The sequence below is a fragment of the Pangasianodon hypophthalmus genome, chromosome 15, assembly GCF_027358585.1.
Source record: "Pangasianodon hypophthalmus isolate fPanHyp1 chromosome 15, fPanHyp1.pri, whole genome shotgun sequence".
NCBI classification, from domain to species: Eukaryota; Metazoa; Chordata; class Actinopteri; order Siluriformes; family Pangasiidae; genus Pangasianodon; species Pangasianodon hypophthalmus.
Window position 1 is genome coordinate 432,501 of NC_069724.1, and position 15,085 is coordinate 447,585.

At 39.2% G+C, this 15,085-nt stretch overlaps 2 protein-coding genes across 4 annotated transcripts in view; both read left to right on the forward strand.

Moving 5' to 3' along the window:
- Nucleotides 1–4,847, forward strand: part of hspa4a (heat shock protein 4a) — an 18,383-nt gene extending 13,536 nt beyond the window's left edge. For 2 of the 3 annotated variants that reach the window (XM_053240162.1, XM_026938706.3), the window contains 6 exons: nucleotides 1–58; nucleotides 1,959–2,084; nucleotides 2,187–2,294; nucleotides 2,387–2,506; nucleotides 3,001–3,162; nucleotides 3,713–4,847. The exon at nucleotides 1–58 is cut by the window's left edge and continues 92 nt beyond it. In XM_053240162.1, coding sequence (XP_053096137.1) covers nucleotides 1–58; nucleotides 1,959–2,084; nucleotides 2,187–2,294; nucleotides 2,387–2,506; nucleotides 3,001–3,162; nucleotides 3,713–3,910 — 772 coding nt within the window. In that variant the 3' untranslated portion in view covers nucleotides 3,911–4,847. The remainder of the gene's footprint in view (nucleotides 59–1,958; nucleotides 2,085–2,186; nucleotides 2,295–2,386; nucleotides 2,507–3,000; nucleotides 3,163–3,712) is intronic. The other variant, XM_053240163.1, reaches the window with a different exon arrangement.
- Nucleotides 4,848–6,493: 1,646 nt separating this feature from the next.
- Nucleotides 6,494–15,065, forward strand: rnf14 (ring finger protein 14). The gene is made up of 8 exons (XM_026938908.3): nucleotides 6,494–6,650; nucleotides 8,654–8,811; nucleotides 8,905–9,035; nucleotides 9,515–10,036; nucleotides 11,119–11,347; nucleotides 11,765–11,937; nucleotides 13,030–13,160; nucleotides 14,389–15,065. The coding sequence occupies exons 2-8, from the start codon at nucleotides 8,664–8,666 to the stop codon at nucleotides 14,444–14,446; spliced, it is 1,392 nt and encodes a 463-aa protein (XP_026794709.3). The 5' UTR covers nucleotides 6,494–6,650; nucleotides 8,654–8,663; the 3' UTR covers nucleotides 14,447–15,065.
- The last annotated feature ends 20 nt before the right edge of the window (nucleotides 15,066–15,085 follow it).

Below are 15,085 nucleotides of genomic sequence, written 5' to 3' on the forward strand. Positions count from 1 at the left end.
GAACAGCCTGCACTGGCAGCTTCCTAACGAGCTGCTCAATCTGTTTGTGGAGAATGAGGTAATGCAGGTTAATCCACAAACACCTCAGGGGGCTATCGTCATGCCCGGGTCACTAATCATTTCACTCATGGGGAAAAAAAATACAGATCTTAACACTTTATATATAACAGATAAAACACACACTTCTATCAACACATGTCCCACTCCACCACCTTTTAAAAACAATTCGAAAGATCCCCAAACGCCATCAAACTTATGTATTTATCTCTTAATATATAAGTTATCTTTTCCATTAACATATTTGTTACCATTTCTTTCAGCCAAAGTCCTATATTTGGTGCATATATACTTTTCCAATGTAAAGAAATAAGCCGTTTCGCTTGAAGAATACATATATTTATAAATATATATTCCTTCGTTTTTAACTTGATCTCCTTAGGATATAATTGAAATAAAAAGATTAAAGGTGACAGTGCTATGTTAACATCAAGGATCTTTTCTATCATTCCTTTCACATCTTTCCAAAAATTCCTTTAAAGTCGCTGCATCTTAAGCAAGTGTCTGGGATATTTTCATTATATTTATGCAATATTCCTTGCATGCTTCCATCCAGTCCTCCACCTGAATATCATCCTTAAGATCTGATCTCCAAGCTTCCAATTTTAGTTTGAGGAGTCCTTTGATCCTGACACCAGCATATTATATAATGAAGAAATTAAACCTTGACTAAAACAATCTGCCTGCTTTAAATTTTTCATTGCCCCAAATGGGACTAAAACAAGATAAAGGATGGAAGGCATCTAAATATTTTTTCACATCCAACCATACGGCAATCATAATTTATAACTATAGGATTGGAAACTTTTTTTTTTTTTTTTAAGATCTTTCAACTCTGATGAATATAAACACAAATTTAAAGGCATGCCAGGATTAATGGCAGCTGATTCCATATCCACCCAAGACAGGCAGTCCTGAGATAAAAATAAATATAATTGTTCTAAGTTGCACAGCACAATAATACCAATGAAAATTAGGACACTGCAGACCTCCTCTATCATATGGCAACTATAGAAGTGTCAGACGGAGTCTGGAACATCTGTTATTCCAAATGAATTTAGGAGGCAGAGGAATGTTCTGGAATAAATATCAAAATTTTGGCAAAATATTCATTTTCAAAATATTTATTCGACCAGTTAAAGATATGGGTAAGGACATCCATCTTTCTACAGAGTTACTAACGCTTTCAAGAAGTGGATCATAATCAGCTGTAAGGACAGTTTCTTTAGTGTTGTTTATGTGGTAATGTGTCTGTTTATATGAAATCAAAGCCAGTGGCACTGATAGTGATGTTTAAAAGTATTGTATTTTATTTTCCCCAGAAGCAGGTATTATATTTTCACCTTGGTGTTAAAAGGTTCTATCTGGCGTTGTGCTCGAAAAATGAGTTAGCCATGTAAACGTCATCACTGAGGTTTACTTCATTCTTCTGTGGTGTTATTTTTAAAGCTTTAAAATGAGATTAAATTAATTAAAAATCACAGATAAAGAGACAAGAGGAAAAAAAACCAGAAGACTCAATACTACAGGTCTTAAAGACGCCTGGGAGGATAAACATGCGATCTAAATAATCGTCTCAGAATGTCGCACTCTGTCGTGTTTCATTCATGTAACGAGATTAAGAGATAGAACCTTATAAAACTGAACTCTGTTTAATCTTACAGAATAATAATAAGGGTCTGTTTTCTGTTCAAAAATCCACTTTCTAATTGTGTTAGAGTTTGCGGGAATGTAAAACTGAAGGAGCTGTAAATGTAAATTTCATTTCAATTCCAGATCGAACCTTATAATAAAGTCCGTTATCTTCGGACAGGACGTCACACTGCGCTAGAGTTAAACTCACCATCATCCAGATCCTGCTCTCAGGAAAATAAGTTCTCTCTTTACCTTTGTGTCAACAGGGGAAGATGATCATGCAGGACAAGCTGGAGAAGGAGAGGAACGACGCTAAGAACGGGGTTGAGGAGTACGTGTATGAGATGAGGGACAAACTGCATGGTGCACTGGAGAAGTTCGTCAGTGAAGAAGTAAGTCTGTAAAGCATATCGTTTATAATTAGTTTATAACGCTGTGATAGAGTTTATAACCTCTTATCTGTGGTAGTAACCCGTGCTGGTGAAATCTTTCAGGATCGAGATGCTTTTAGTCTAAAACTTGAAGACACAGAAAACTGGCTGTACGAAGAAGGAGAAGATCAACAGAAGCAGGTGTACATTGATAAACTGGCAGAGCTGAAGGTAAATTCTAAAAGTGCTTTCACTGCATTAAAATAGAAACAGTTCCTTACATACAGAAATAAACAAGTTTTTTTTTTCCCCCACACACGTAGAAACTGGGACAGCCGATCCAGGAACGCGCGATAGAGGCGGAGGAGAGACCAAAAGCCTTCGAGGAGCTCGGGAAGCAAATCCAGAAGTACATGAAGATTTTAGAAGCGTACAAAGCAAAGGTGTGCGGTTGTTTAGCACGTCAGCGCTCAGTTTACGGTGCTCATGTGTGTAATCATAACCCGAGTAAAACCTTTTCTGTAACATGAGGAGTAACGTGAAGCTCTCGTATATCGAAACATTTCCGTTTAATTAATCAGTGTTTAAATCCACAATTCTAGCAATGATGATGGTTTAGATTTGTTTTTTTTTTGTAGGAGTTGCAGTGGTTTACGTTATTTTATGTATTCTTTACTGAGAGTCTGTTACAGGAAAAAATAAAAGTGTTTGATAATGCAGAATTAAAGCAGCTGATATAAAGACATCTAGCCGGTTTAAATCTGGCGCAAATTAAAATAAATAAATAAAAAACTGGGAAATGGCGCTCATGAGGGAAAAGTCTGAATACTTCAGATATATCTTCAGATGAGATTTTCAAAGAAAGTGAAAAAGTCATTACAGAGATAGGAAGCGTTATTTGTGCGTTCTCACTCACAAGCGTTGTTTTTGCCGTCAGGACGAGCAGTATGAGCACCTGGACGAGTTGGAGGTGATGAAGGTGGAAAAGCAGGTGAACGAGGCCATGAACTGGATGAACAGCAAAATGAATGAACAGAGCAAGCAGAGTCTGACACTAGAGCCTGTTATTAAAGCCGGCGAGATTCAAGCCAAAACCAAGGTACTGATAACGATTACGTTGTTTTTTTAAAATACTGTTAAAGTTCACAAAATTAAAATCAGTGTCCGAGATCTTTTAATCCGTTAGTGTTACAGACACCGATACGACACTGTATCTGAAAAAACAAAATATAAAAATACAGATTTGGAGTATTCTCACGTTAATTTAATTTAATAAGTAATGCTCTCTAGAACTGTATAAGCCCCGCCCCCTGGAGGCGTGTCTTGCTTTACAGTAGCAGCTTGTTAGCAGTTAATGTGGTTCATCAGTGTGTTTTTATCCACTTTTTTTTAATCCACTATTCACTTTTCCATCCATCGCATCGGGTTTCTGCATCCGTAAGAGTCGGTAAAAGACTCTCGCTAATCTCGTCACCGGTCTCGGTGTTCAGCTAGCTCGCTGTCAGGTTTAAGATTGGACGGGGGTGTGGTTTATCTCGAACGCTATTGGCTGTTCGTCGACGGAAGCCATTTTGTTTAGACTTTAAGCTAAATGTTTATGGTTTATAAAGTTTGTGCTGTATTTTCTAAACCTCGGATGTTCTCTTCAGGAGCTGTCCTCCACCTGCAACCCCATCATCTCAAAACCCAAACCCAAAGTCGAGCCACCAAAGGAGGATAAGACGCCTGAGCAGAACGGCCCGGTTAACGGACAGGAAGGTTCAGAGAACCGGTCCAACAGCCCAAACAAAGACCAACCGGCGCCAGAATCCACAGAGGCCAAGCTTCCGGAAATGGACATCGACTAACACTTCATCCACTCCATCGTTCTCTCAGCTCGCCTCCAGGTCGTGACTGAAACAAGCTAGCTACCGTTAGTTTCGTTATCAGAAGGCACTGCGAAGCTTTCCTGAACTCGTCGTGTGTGGATTCCTTTTCTCTTTTCTCTTTTTTTTTTTTTTTTTTTGCTGTATAAATAAGGTTGCACATGTGTTGGTCTTTTTCACATTAAAGAAAGCTGAGCTTGAAGATGGGGACTTGGGTTCTGTGTCACTTTGAAACATTCACGCTCGTGATTGGACAGTTAGCTTTACGGAGTTACGTACAGGTGAGGATGATGTCGTATGTTAGAGAAAAACTGCACACGTTTTAACTTGATGGGAATTTTTTTTTTTTTTTTTTTTGAGAAACCTTTGCTTTTAGTTTCGCATCGTTTCTTAACGTTTGTCATGTCACTTGACTTCGTGCACTTCTACGAATCAAAATGAAGTATGAAAACACTGAAAAGGAATAAAATTTAAAATAAGATCAGTGTTGTTGATAGGCCGCTGGATCTGTTCTCGTTATGCCGTATTTCATCGTTTCACTGAAGCATCACTTCGTGGCTGAGGTTCCTGTGTGTCGTTGCTTTCTTGATTTCCCCAGAACGTTTCGTTTTTGTTTTTGTTTTTGTTTTATTCCCCACTGCCAGTACGCATAGTAGAGACCAACCAGGTGTTTTTTTTTTCCAGTCACGATAATAAAAATAAATAAATCATTCATTTTTGGTGCACTGATACGGAAACTGTTTGAAATGTAGTTCATTTGGAGGTAAAGTCCTTCTGCGAACCCTGTACTAGGTGCTACGATTCCATCGTCTCTTCATGTTCTTTCAGAGGAAAAGCAAAAAGGTTGTATATAATGTTTTGGTTTGCAGAATATTTATGCTTTCCGTTTTGCTGAGGTGAAATAAAGGACTTGTAAGGATTTTTTTTCCCCCTGTGAGATTCTGATGTAACAGTTTGAATGTGTGTGTGTGTGTGTGTGTGTGTGTGAGATGATGATGATGATGATGATGATGATGATGATGAGTGTAAAATGTACCGCTGGTGAAAATGCAAATGAAAGTGACATGACAAATCATATGTTGTTAAGCATCTAGGAAACTATGGAGAAAAGTTCATGCCCCACTGAAATGCAATCATTACAGCAGGAGAAATAAATAACACATAACATAACATTACAGTAAACGTTAACAAATATAAATAATAAATTCCTCTTAACACAAATCTGGTTAAGTGATAAAAAAATTATTATAAATTTCTGACGTATTTACTGTTGAATTTTCATCAAACTTATTTATAATTTTTTTTTTTTCTGATGAAGCATGAAAATGAATCAGGCTCATTATTTTTCTTTTCTTTTTTTTTTTTTTTTTACATTTACATTTTGTTTTCAGTGTAATACTCATCAATAAACACATGACAACTTAAAAGTTACAAAACAGTAAATATGAATAACAGAAATTCAATCTACAGTTTGTCTGAAAAATCCAGAACTGAGATTAAAATGTTGAGCAAATCTGCAGAAACGTGATCCAGCGGCTGAGGAACTGTGTAGAGCGTAAAGGTGAGCGTGCAGAGCGTATGTTATAAATAATAAATACAAAATTAAATATACGTAGCTTTACTCTGATTGGTTACTGACTTTTCCTGACCTTCAGAAAAGCATTTTAAATGTTAACAGTCTAGGCTTTTCTCAGTCACCGTCCCGGAAGTGCTTATTAGTGAAGAGAAGTCTATTTAAAAAAAAAAAAAAAAAAAAAAAGGGGATTTGTGTTCATTCAGCTACAAGAACATTAGTGAGGTCAGGCGCTGATGTTGGGTAAGGAGTCTCCAGTTCCAGTTCATCCCAAAGGTGTTCAGTGGGGTTGAGTAAGGTCAGGGCTCTGTGCAGGACACTCGAGTTCTTCCACTCCAACCTTCACACACCATGTCTTCATGGAGCTCGCTTTGTGCACAGGGGCATTGTCATGCTGGAACAGGTTTCAGCCTCTTAGTTCCAGTGAAGGGAAACTGTAAAGCTACAGCACACAGAGACGTTCTATACAACTGTGTGCTTCTGAGTTTGTGGAAAGAGTTTGGAGAAGAACCTCATACAGGTGTGATGTTCCACAGACATTTGGCCATATTGTGTAAATGTTGCATTTTGGATTAATGGCTGAAAAACTAATAAAATATTGATTGTTATTAAGCCAATTTTGAAAAATATATTTATTTTAGAGAACACACAATTGTAAATAATGTTCCATATTAAGTAAAGGCGAGAAAAAATCTCTTAATTAATCCTAATTCATGGTAAAGTGTGACGTTCTTGACGCATGCGCAGAGGATCCACATACCACCTGACATTATTTACAAGAAGTAAATAATCCTTCCAAAAAATATATTTTAAATTAAAAATGTTGTATTTGATGATACACAAGGATTCATGAATAAACTTTAAGTCTACAGTAATAATCTAAAATGAAGTTTGCAGTGACACAGCACTAATTCGATCGAGAAAAACCTTTTGCCTATCGATACTTCCGGTATTAGAATCCTCCTTAACTGAAACAGCTGCATCAGGATTGGCTAACTGTCAACAGCTACAGGAGATGTGATTGGACAAACAGCAGCCAATCCGCGCGCGGCAGGGGCGGGACTTAGTCAGAATGTGGGATACAGTGAATGACAGCATGAAGTAGTTCTTCTGCTTCTGGTCTTATATATTTATAGTTCTACTCTGTAGGTAAGTTAGTCATTAACTTACCTAGTTAGTACTGTTTATTATTCAACTCAGTCTGGATCAGGAGTGTTGTTTTTAAGCAGTTGGTCTGGATGCTAAGTGCTATGATGCTAGTTTGTTTGCTAGCTAAACTCCTCTAATGTCAGCTCAGGTTTAGTTAGCTGTTAGCTTTAATAACTAGGGTTAGGATTACAGATTAGAGATTAGACATAGTCTAGAGATTACTCTGGAAATTCAGGAGTTTTAATCTGATGCTTGTAAAACAGATGAAGGCAGATAAGTTGTAATTTGAGGAGTAAACAACGCAGACATCCAGGAGGGCAAACGGAAATGAGTTCTGCGCATGCGCACTGCACTCTTACACATCCATTTCATCATATTCCTGTGCATAGTCATATTTTCTGATCATAAGATCTTATCAGAATATGCCACCTGTATTAGAGTGTTTTCTGATAAGGTCACAGAATCCTTTTAAGTAAGTAATTAAGTAAAAGTTTATTGCCATGTGCAGAAAAATGTAAATGTAAACAATTCAGTACAGCACAAACTCTAACAATATACACCATGAACAAGTTCACAATATACATGAGATATATATATATATATATATAATAATAACACAGGACACAATACAATACAGCAGGCATAAAGTACACAGCAGTGTTTACAGACAATAAACAATATAAATTATGATATAATGCACCTCTGGCATTGTGAGTAAGATTACTGTTTCAGGTAGAAAAACTGTACGGTCTTCTGATTGTTGAACCAAAACCTATAAATCAGTTCTACAGTAAGACAGTTTAATAATACAGGAGAGATCATTAGAATGGGAATGTGTGTGTGTGTGTGTGTGTGTGTGTGTGTGTGTGTGAGAGAGAGAGAGAGAGAGAGAGAGAAAGAAAGATGTCTCTTAAAACATCCTGGTCCAAAAAATATCAGTCTGAACAATTCATCTTCCCAAAGTAGAACTGTTTGTCTCCATCCTGGCTCAAATTCGTCTCCTCCATCAAACATATCAGCATATTTTTTATTAATTTCAGAAGAGTAGGTCATGATGTGCTGTGCTTTCCTGTTTTCTTTTCATGTCCGTAATAAAAGCGTTAACACTAGTGCTTATACTGTACTGATGCCTGAGGCTCTGCTTTTTATACGCCGGTTAACAAATACAGAGTAAAGTGACGTATGACAGATCATTACATCAGTTCATGATCATTACAAAACGAGCGAAATTTGTTTTTTAATGCGTCTGAGAATTTGATTTGATAACTTTGTGCCCCTGTTTTGCCTGAAAACCTTTAAACATGAGTCAAGAATATGGCCAGTGAGAATCCTGGAGTGTACAGCTGGGCGATACGACTAAAACATCATATCACAATATTTACCATTTCTCTGATACGTGAAGTGAGTCGTCATATATAGGTTTGCTAAAGAACTGCTACAAAAACAGTAGTGTTGCAAAAAAAACTTGAAAAGGATAAAAATCATATTCTAATACTTCATCAATTCTAATAAATAAAAAAGGTTCAGTTTTAACGTCCAATCAGCTTCTTCCATTCGAAGTTTATAAATGCTGTTTTTTTTTTTAAAGATATCAAAATACCTGCGATATCTCAGAAAAGTGACATAATTTATCACAATATCAATATTATATCATCGTATCACCTAGTTTTACTGGAGCGGTCATAAAGTTTTGCTTTTTTTTATTCAGCATTGTCCGGTTTTATCTCAGCTACAAGTTTTCATTCCAGCTGATCAGGGACCGATTCCTGATTCCACCTGTTTAATCAGTTGATTATCAGCTGTGGCTCCTGATTGTCTGGGACGAATACTCACAGCCACGCAGGCACTTAGCGGATAAGATCAGACACGCCCGGTTTAGTTTATTCATAATTCTTGCACAACATTGAGCAACGTCTATTATTCCCTATTCTGGAATGAATGAAATTTGGCCTGGGTTCATTTTAATTCGTGTTCACGGTTAAATCTGAATTCTGTTCCATCAGGAATGTTCAAATGTCTGATCAGGAAGCACAGGATGACGAACTGCTGGCTCTAGCGAGTATTTATGATGAAGAAGAGTTTCGCCGAGCCGAATCAGGTCGGGAAGGAGAGATCCATCTGTGTCTCGAGCTGCCCCGTGACTTCAAGTTGCTGGTCAGCGGTGAGGCGATGTTAGATTCACTCTAGCGTTTAAACCTGACTCTCATTTCTCCTCCCTCTTCTCACCTGAGCTTGTGTGCATTTGCATGGACAGGGGAGAAATGCGTGGAGTACGACGTATTGTTTCTGCCTCCTCTGGTCCTGAGTTTCGAGCTTCCTGTCGATTATCCTTCCTCATCAGCGCCGGTGTTTACGCTGAGCTCCAAATGGCTCTCTAGACTCCAGGTGAGGAAACTGTTTGTTGTGTTGCGAGTGCGGCTTCCATAATTTATGTGTTATGGAAACACAATTATGTTTCTCAAACAGGATCCATCATTTTTGAAAGAAAGTTATACAAGATCTAAAAGTTTTTTTTTTTTTTTTTTTGGGTATTAAACACACTCATGAAATTAACACACAGAAGAACGTACTTAAGTCACTGTCAGGTGTTAGCCTTTAAAATAACAACCACAAAAAACCCAGAAACACATACAGTGTTTGTAGTGTGGCCAGGAGTGAAGGGAATAAAATTGGGTGGGAGGGGCATACTCTCTCCCACCTGTCAATCATAGCGAACCTAGCCAATCATAGGGATCTGTGAGCTTGTGTATGAGGAAGAGGGCGGATAGCGTTTCCTCTGTGTGTGTTACACGGCTGCGTGACGTTTATCAATTATAAAGTTTAATTCTCCACTTTTTCTTCTCTCAACCTTATCCGTTTATCAGCTGACGTCTCTGTGTAAGCGTCTGGATGACCTGTGGCAGGAGAATCAGGGCAGCGTGGTGCTCTTCACCTGGATCCAGTTCCTCAAGGAGGAGGCTTTGGACTTCCTGGGTCTGCAGTCTCCTCTGGAAATCCACAGCACTGGCAGCAAACACTCTCAGCTGGAGCGCTGCAGAACTGATGGAGCCGCCAAGCGAGCTGAAAATGCGGGTGCGGAGAAGAAGAAGCCGGCGGAGCTGGACCCTCGCGCCGTTCTGGAGGCCGGGCCGCACGCTGACCTGCTGCGTCAGCTCCTGGACTTCGACGAAGCTCAGCGGCAGAAGGTTTTCGACAGCAAGGTCTTCTGCTGTGGGATCTGCTTCTCCGAGAAGCTGGGCTCCAGCTGCGTGCTCTTTAAAGAGTGCCAGCACGTTTACTGCAGGGCCTGCATCAAGGAGTTCTTCCAGATCCAGATCCGAGACGGCAAAGTCCAGTGCCTTACATGCCCCGAGCCGAAGTGTACCTCTGTAGCCACACCTTCCCAGGTAACCTCTTACACCTGCGTGTCTCCGGAGCGTCACTTTAAGCAAATTTAACCAACATAAATATGAAATTAAATTCAGAATGTCTTTAAGAAAATAAGTTATTTAAATGATCTGAATGAATGAAAATCAGGCCTGTAATGTTTTACTGACATAAACATGAGCAGCTGCAGCACACACTGTATTACATAAACACAAAATAAATCACAATTTAAATTTGTTTTTATTTATATCCACTATTGTTGTCTTTTCTCTGATGTGTAGCTTGGTGTTTTGTTTCGTACGCCATCAGAGATTCATATAAAATCTTCAGTTTATAAAGTCTTCTCACAGCCTCGCAGGCCTGAAATCCCTAAAAGCATCTTCTTCACTACATGAAACGATTTCACTAACACCGGATGGAAATTACTAGCGTTCACGTAACACAACCTCTAAATCAAACACACTTTGCTTTTATAAAGAATTAGAAAATTGAAACCCAAACGTAAAGGACACTTTTATTCTGATCCTTTTTCTACAAATTCTACAAAAAGTTTAAAAAACACTTTTTAATAGACTTGCATTAGACAACTAAAAGCAGAATGTGAGAATCTTAAACACTCGATATACCTTTGACTATGTAAATCTAAAAATATCAAATTAGAGTAGTTTTTCAATTATGAAATTAATTCTGTTAGAAAGAAATCCTAAAGAAATCCACTGAATGTTTCGGTGTGATTAAAAATCATTAAATCATGTTTATATTTTAAAGGAAGCGATTGGCCGTGCTGGAAGATTATCATGTAGGCAAAAATCGAGATGCATAAAGAACCGTTTTTGAGATTGCGTTGTGGCGTCAGAACCGAATCAGTCGTGGTGCGTAGAGATTTCTCTCAGGATTAATTCAGTTTACACTGAATTACAGGAAAGTGAGAGAAGAATGGCACTTGATTTTATTTATTTTGTTGTGGGTGTGGTTATGAGTTCTGTATTGTCTAAAACTGTAATAAAATAAAGAGAAGTGGGATTTTAATGATGTTTTGAAGCCTGTAAGCCTTCGGGATGTTACGGTGTCAGATCGTGACGTGATTGTGCATGAATGACAGGTGAAACTGCTGGTTGGGGAGGAGGAGTTTGCGCGCTACGACCGCTTGTTGCTGCAGAACAGCCTGGACCTGATGGCGGACGTTGTGTACTGTCCTCGCACTTCCTGTTGCATGGCTGTGATGCTGGAGCCCAACGCCACCATGGGCCTGTGTCCGTCCTGCCGCTACGCCTTCTGTACGCTGTGCAAGCGCGCCTACCACGGCCTCTCGCACTGCCTGCCCACCGTCCGTAAGCGACTTCTACTGATCATAACTTGTATGTTTTCATAATAAGAGTACAGCTGATTAAATAATGACAGAATAACTCTACAAGCTAATATCATATCGAGTGCACAGCTGTGAGTGCAAATAAAGGAATATGACGAGGACTTAAAACCATAGTGTTTCGTAGTTTAACTTTTTGTTTTTTAGCAGTTTTGTTGTGAAAGATGTTTTTTATCTTAATCTCATGACCTTAATCACTGCTGAAAATAATGTGCAAATATAGAGCAGAGAAATGTATTGAGAAGAATATTTTCAGAAGCCATGCTTCTCAGCACTTCATGCTGCAACATGCTCGTACCGTTACGATATCGGATCAACATTTTCAGTCTTTAACGGAAAGAAAAGCTAAAAAAAATATATATTTCTGGTTTTTTTTCTCCAGAGGAGCTTAATAACCTGCAGGAGGAGTACCTGGCTGGCTCTGCGGAGGAGAAAAAGTTCTTGGAGCAGCGTTTTGGGAAGCAGGTGATCCAGCGTGCTGTAGAGGAGTCCTTCAGTAGGAAGTGGTTGGAAGAGAACTCTAAAAACTGCCCTCGCTGTGGCTGTCACATTCAGGTCAGCTCCACTGCTGGATCTTAACACCCTGAAATGTCTGCTAGCTTTAGATACGAAGCAAACTGCTTACCTGTTCAGGTGTGCTGACACACCATACTACTTAGACTTGAGACCTGAGAAAGCGTAATAGTGATATAAAGTGCGTGTGTAATATTAAACGCATGGAACGTCAGTGTTTAGAGGAATCTCCGTTAGATCTTGAAGGTCTGGAGTGAGAGCGCAAATGTTCATATAAACCCTTCAGGAATACAGGAGGCTGACTGAGGACAATCAGAATGAAATTTCTATCCTCATGATGTCCTTTAATCAGTTCATTAAACAGAAGAATAATATCCGTGTAAATGTTTGTGTCTCGTTCCTTTCGCTGTCGGAATCGGAGTGTGAGTGTGAGTGGGAGTGTGAGTTCTGAGCGTGTGTTTGAGTCACGATGCGATCCCGTGTAAGAAAACACAGCTCACGTTAGAGATTTTAATCTGTTTAAAATAAAAATGAGGCTGAACGAGCGGCGTGACGAGCGTCAAACTAACGATCTGAGGCAGACGCAGGACCTCAGGAAAGTTCAGCGAGGATGAAGAACACACACACACACACACACACACACACGGCAAAAAAAAAAGCGTAAAAACCTCTCTTAATGTCAGTAACATCAGTAGATGAGTAAAGCTGTTATAGATCGTTACAGTGATGGATAACGTGTGGATTTTTGTTCTTCTCAACAACCAGAACGTTTTTGTTCCTGAATCTCGGGCGAAAATGAAACGCTGAGCGACTTTACTGCGACTTTACTCTCTCTTCTTCTCACTGTGCGTTTAATATTCACACACTGATGACTTTTTTTTTGAGACAGAATTAATTTAAACCTCTGATCACGCTGCTTGTGCTGTTAAAAAGCTGACTCCGGATTACGTGTAACGCGAGTATAATGAAGATGTTTACAGAGCGTCCGGTTTAGGATCCTGATGAACAGGAATGAACTGGGAAAAGCCGCCTGCTCCGTACATCCCATCCCTCTGCATGTGTTTATGATTATAGTATAAAATGAATGAAATGTGAAAGACACTTCAGCTCACGTCTCTCCTCTCGGCTCTGCAGAAGATGGAAGGCTGCAACAAAATGACCTGCTCCTCCTGTCACCAGTACTTCTGCTGGATCTGCCTGGCTCCTCTGTCTCGAGTGAATCCCTACAGCCACTTCAACAATCCCAACATACCCTGCTTCAACCAGTACGCCTCCTCCACCCTCACCTCCACCTCTACACTCACCTCCACCTCTACACTAACCTCCTTTATACTCACCTCCACCTCTACACTCACCTCCTTTATACTCACCTCCTCCACACTCACCTCCTCTACACTCACCTCCTCTACACTCACCTCCACCTCTACACTCACCTCCTCTACACTCACCTCCACCTCTACACTCACCTCCTCTACATTCACCTCCTCTACACTCACCTCCACCTCTACACTCACCTCCTTTATACTCACCTCCTCCACACTCACCTCCACCTCTACACTCACCTCCTTTATACTCACCTCCTCTACACTCACCTCCTTTATACTCACCTCCACCTCTACACTCACCTTTATAGTCACCTCCACCTCTACACTCACCTCCTCCACACTCACCTCCTTTATAGTCACCTCCACCTCTACACTCACCTCCTCTACACTCACCTCCTCAACCCTCACCTCCACCTCTACACTCAGCCAGTTTGAGTTCTGGCTCTGTATGATTAATCTTATGACTTTAGATTCCATTTCCTGTAAAATGTATTCATTTCAATGAAATTTAATTTGTCTAAAATGCCGCTCATAAATTTTGCTTTTCTTAACCGCAGCTGCACGAGGGCGAGGGTAACATCTGAATTTAAACCGTAGTTAAATAATATAGTATAAAGAGTAAACTTGAGTCAAATTTATCAACCAAAGCAATCCAAATACAATATTAATAAGTGAAAATATCTATACGTCTCTATACTTCTGTTCCATTTGATTTGAAGAATGTATTCATGCACACAGACAGTTTTTAAATCTGAAAAACATTTAGGAAGTTATCACGTGTCTACATTTAGGCTTAATCTATGCAGGTTTTTATAAATGAGGCCCTGGGTTTCTGTGCTGCTTAAGCTTTGTAAATCGGAAACAAACAAAAAAATTCAGTCGACCAGCAAACATCCGAGTAATAAGAACCGGCGGATTTGTGTTTTTTAAATTTAACTTCGAGTTTAAAAGCAAGTAGCATCGGCTACTGTTCACCACAATCACTGACTCTAGCTTTGGGTATAACTTTCTGTTATCGTTTTATTGTCTGTATAAGAATGAAGCAGATCCACAGCTCGCTTTTATTAGACCTGGCTGTACAGGAAGAGTAAAGTGTTCTTTCAAAGAGTGCATTAGTGGAATACAGCGTCTTCTCTTCTCTCCTAAAACATTCCCGTTCTCTTTCTAGATTGTTCCTGGGCGTAGATGAAGAAGATGATGAGTTTTGGAGTGATGAAGATGAGTGAAAATGAGTTGAGTGCCACATCCCGGAGTCATTTCACCGGTGCCCTGATAGCTGCTACCTGCTGTGCACATCCCCTCACTTTACATCCATTTTTTTCTTATTTGTAGTTGTTCCAAAATGAACGATCAGCTTGGTGAAGGGGATTAAAAAAAAGCTAACAAGCAAAATGGAGTTATTTGTTAGAAAAGAAGCAGTCAGAGGACTTCTTGATGATTTTTCAGTAATTTAACGAGAGCATGACGTTGCTGGCGTTTCCTAAAACGATTCTTCACATAATCTCCTCTGTGTTAATGTTCGTTGTGTTCGGAATCAAGTAAAATCAAAGAACACTAAAGGAATTTATTCTGTTCCTCATGGTCTGTTTACAAGGTGGAGACACAAAGGTAGAGACTTTAGTGACTTTCCCAGTGAAGCCTGAAGTTGGAAATCATTTCTATTTTTATCTAATATTATCCATCAATAAATATTAGCATAAATATACTATTATGGAATTAACGAGTTCCTTATTAAGTCTATATTTTTCTTTGATAAAGCTTTATTGAAAACATGAATACCTGCATATAATTTTATTCATGTACACATGCCTCGCCACAATAAACTGACATGTAGGTCGTGATGAACTCCGACTTTTGGTTATATT

What these genes read in the sequence shown, in the direction of transcription:
- rnf14 (XM_026938908.3), top strand. Translation starts at nt 8,664, where the DNA reads ATGTCTGATCAGGAAGCACAGGATGACGAACTGCTGGCTCTAGCGAGT. An exon ending in AATGGCTCTCTAGACTCCAG is followed by an intron (nt 9,036 to 9,514) that starts GTGAGGAAACTG and finishes TCCGTTTATCAG; the next exon opens with CTGACGTCTCTGTGTAAGCG. An exon ending in GCTGTGGCTGTCACATTCAG is followed by an intron (nt 11,938 to 13,029) that starts GTCAGCTCCACT and finishes TCGGCTCTGCAG; the next exon opens with AAGATGGAAGGCTGCAACAA.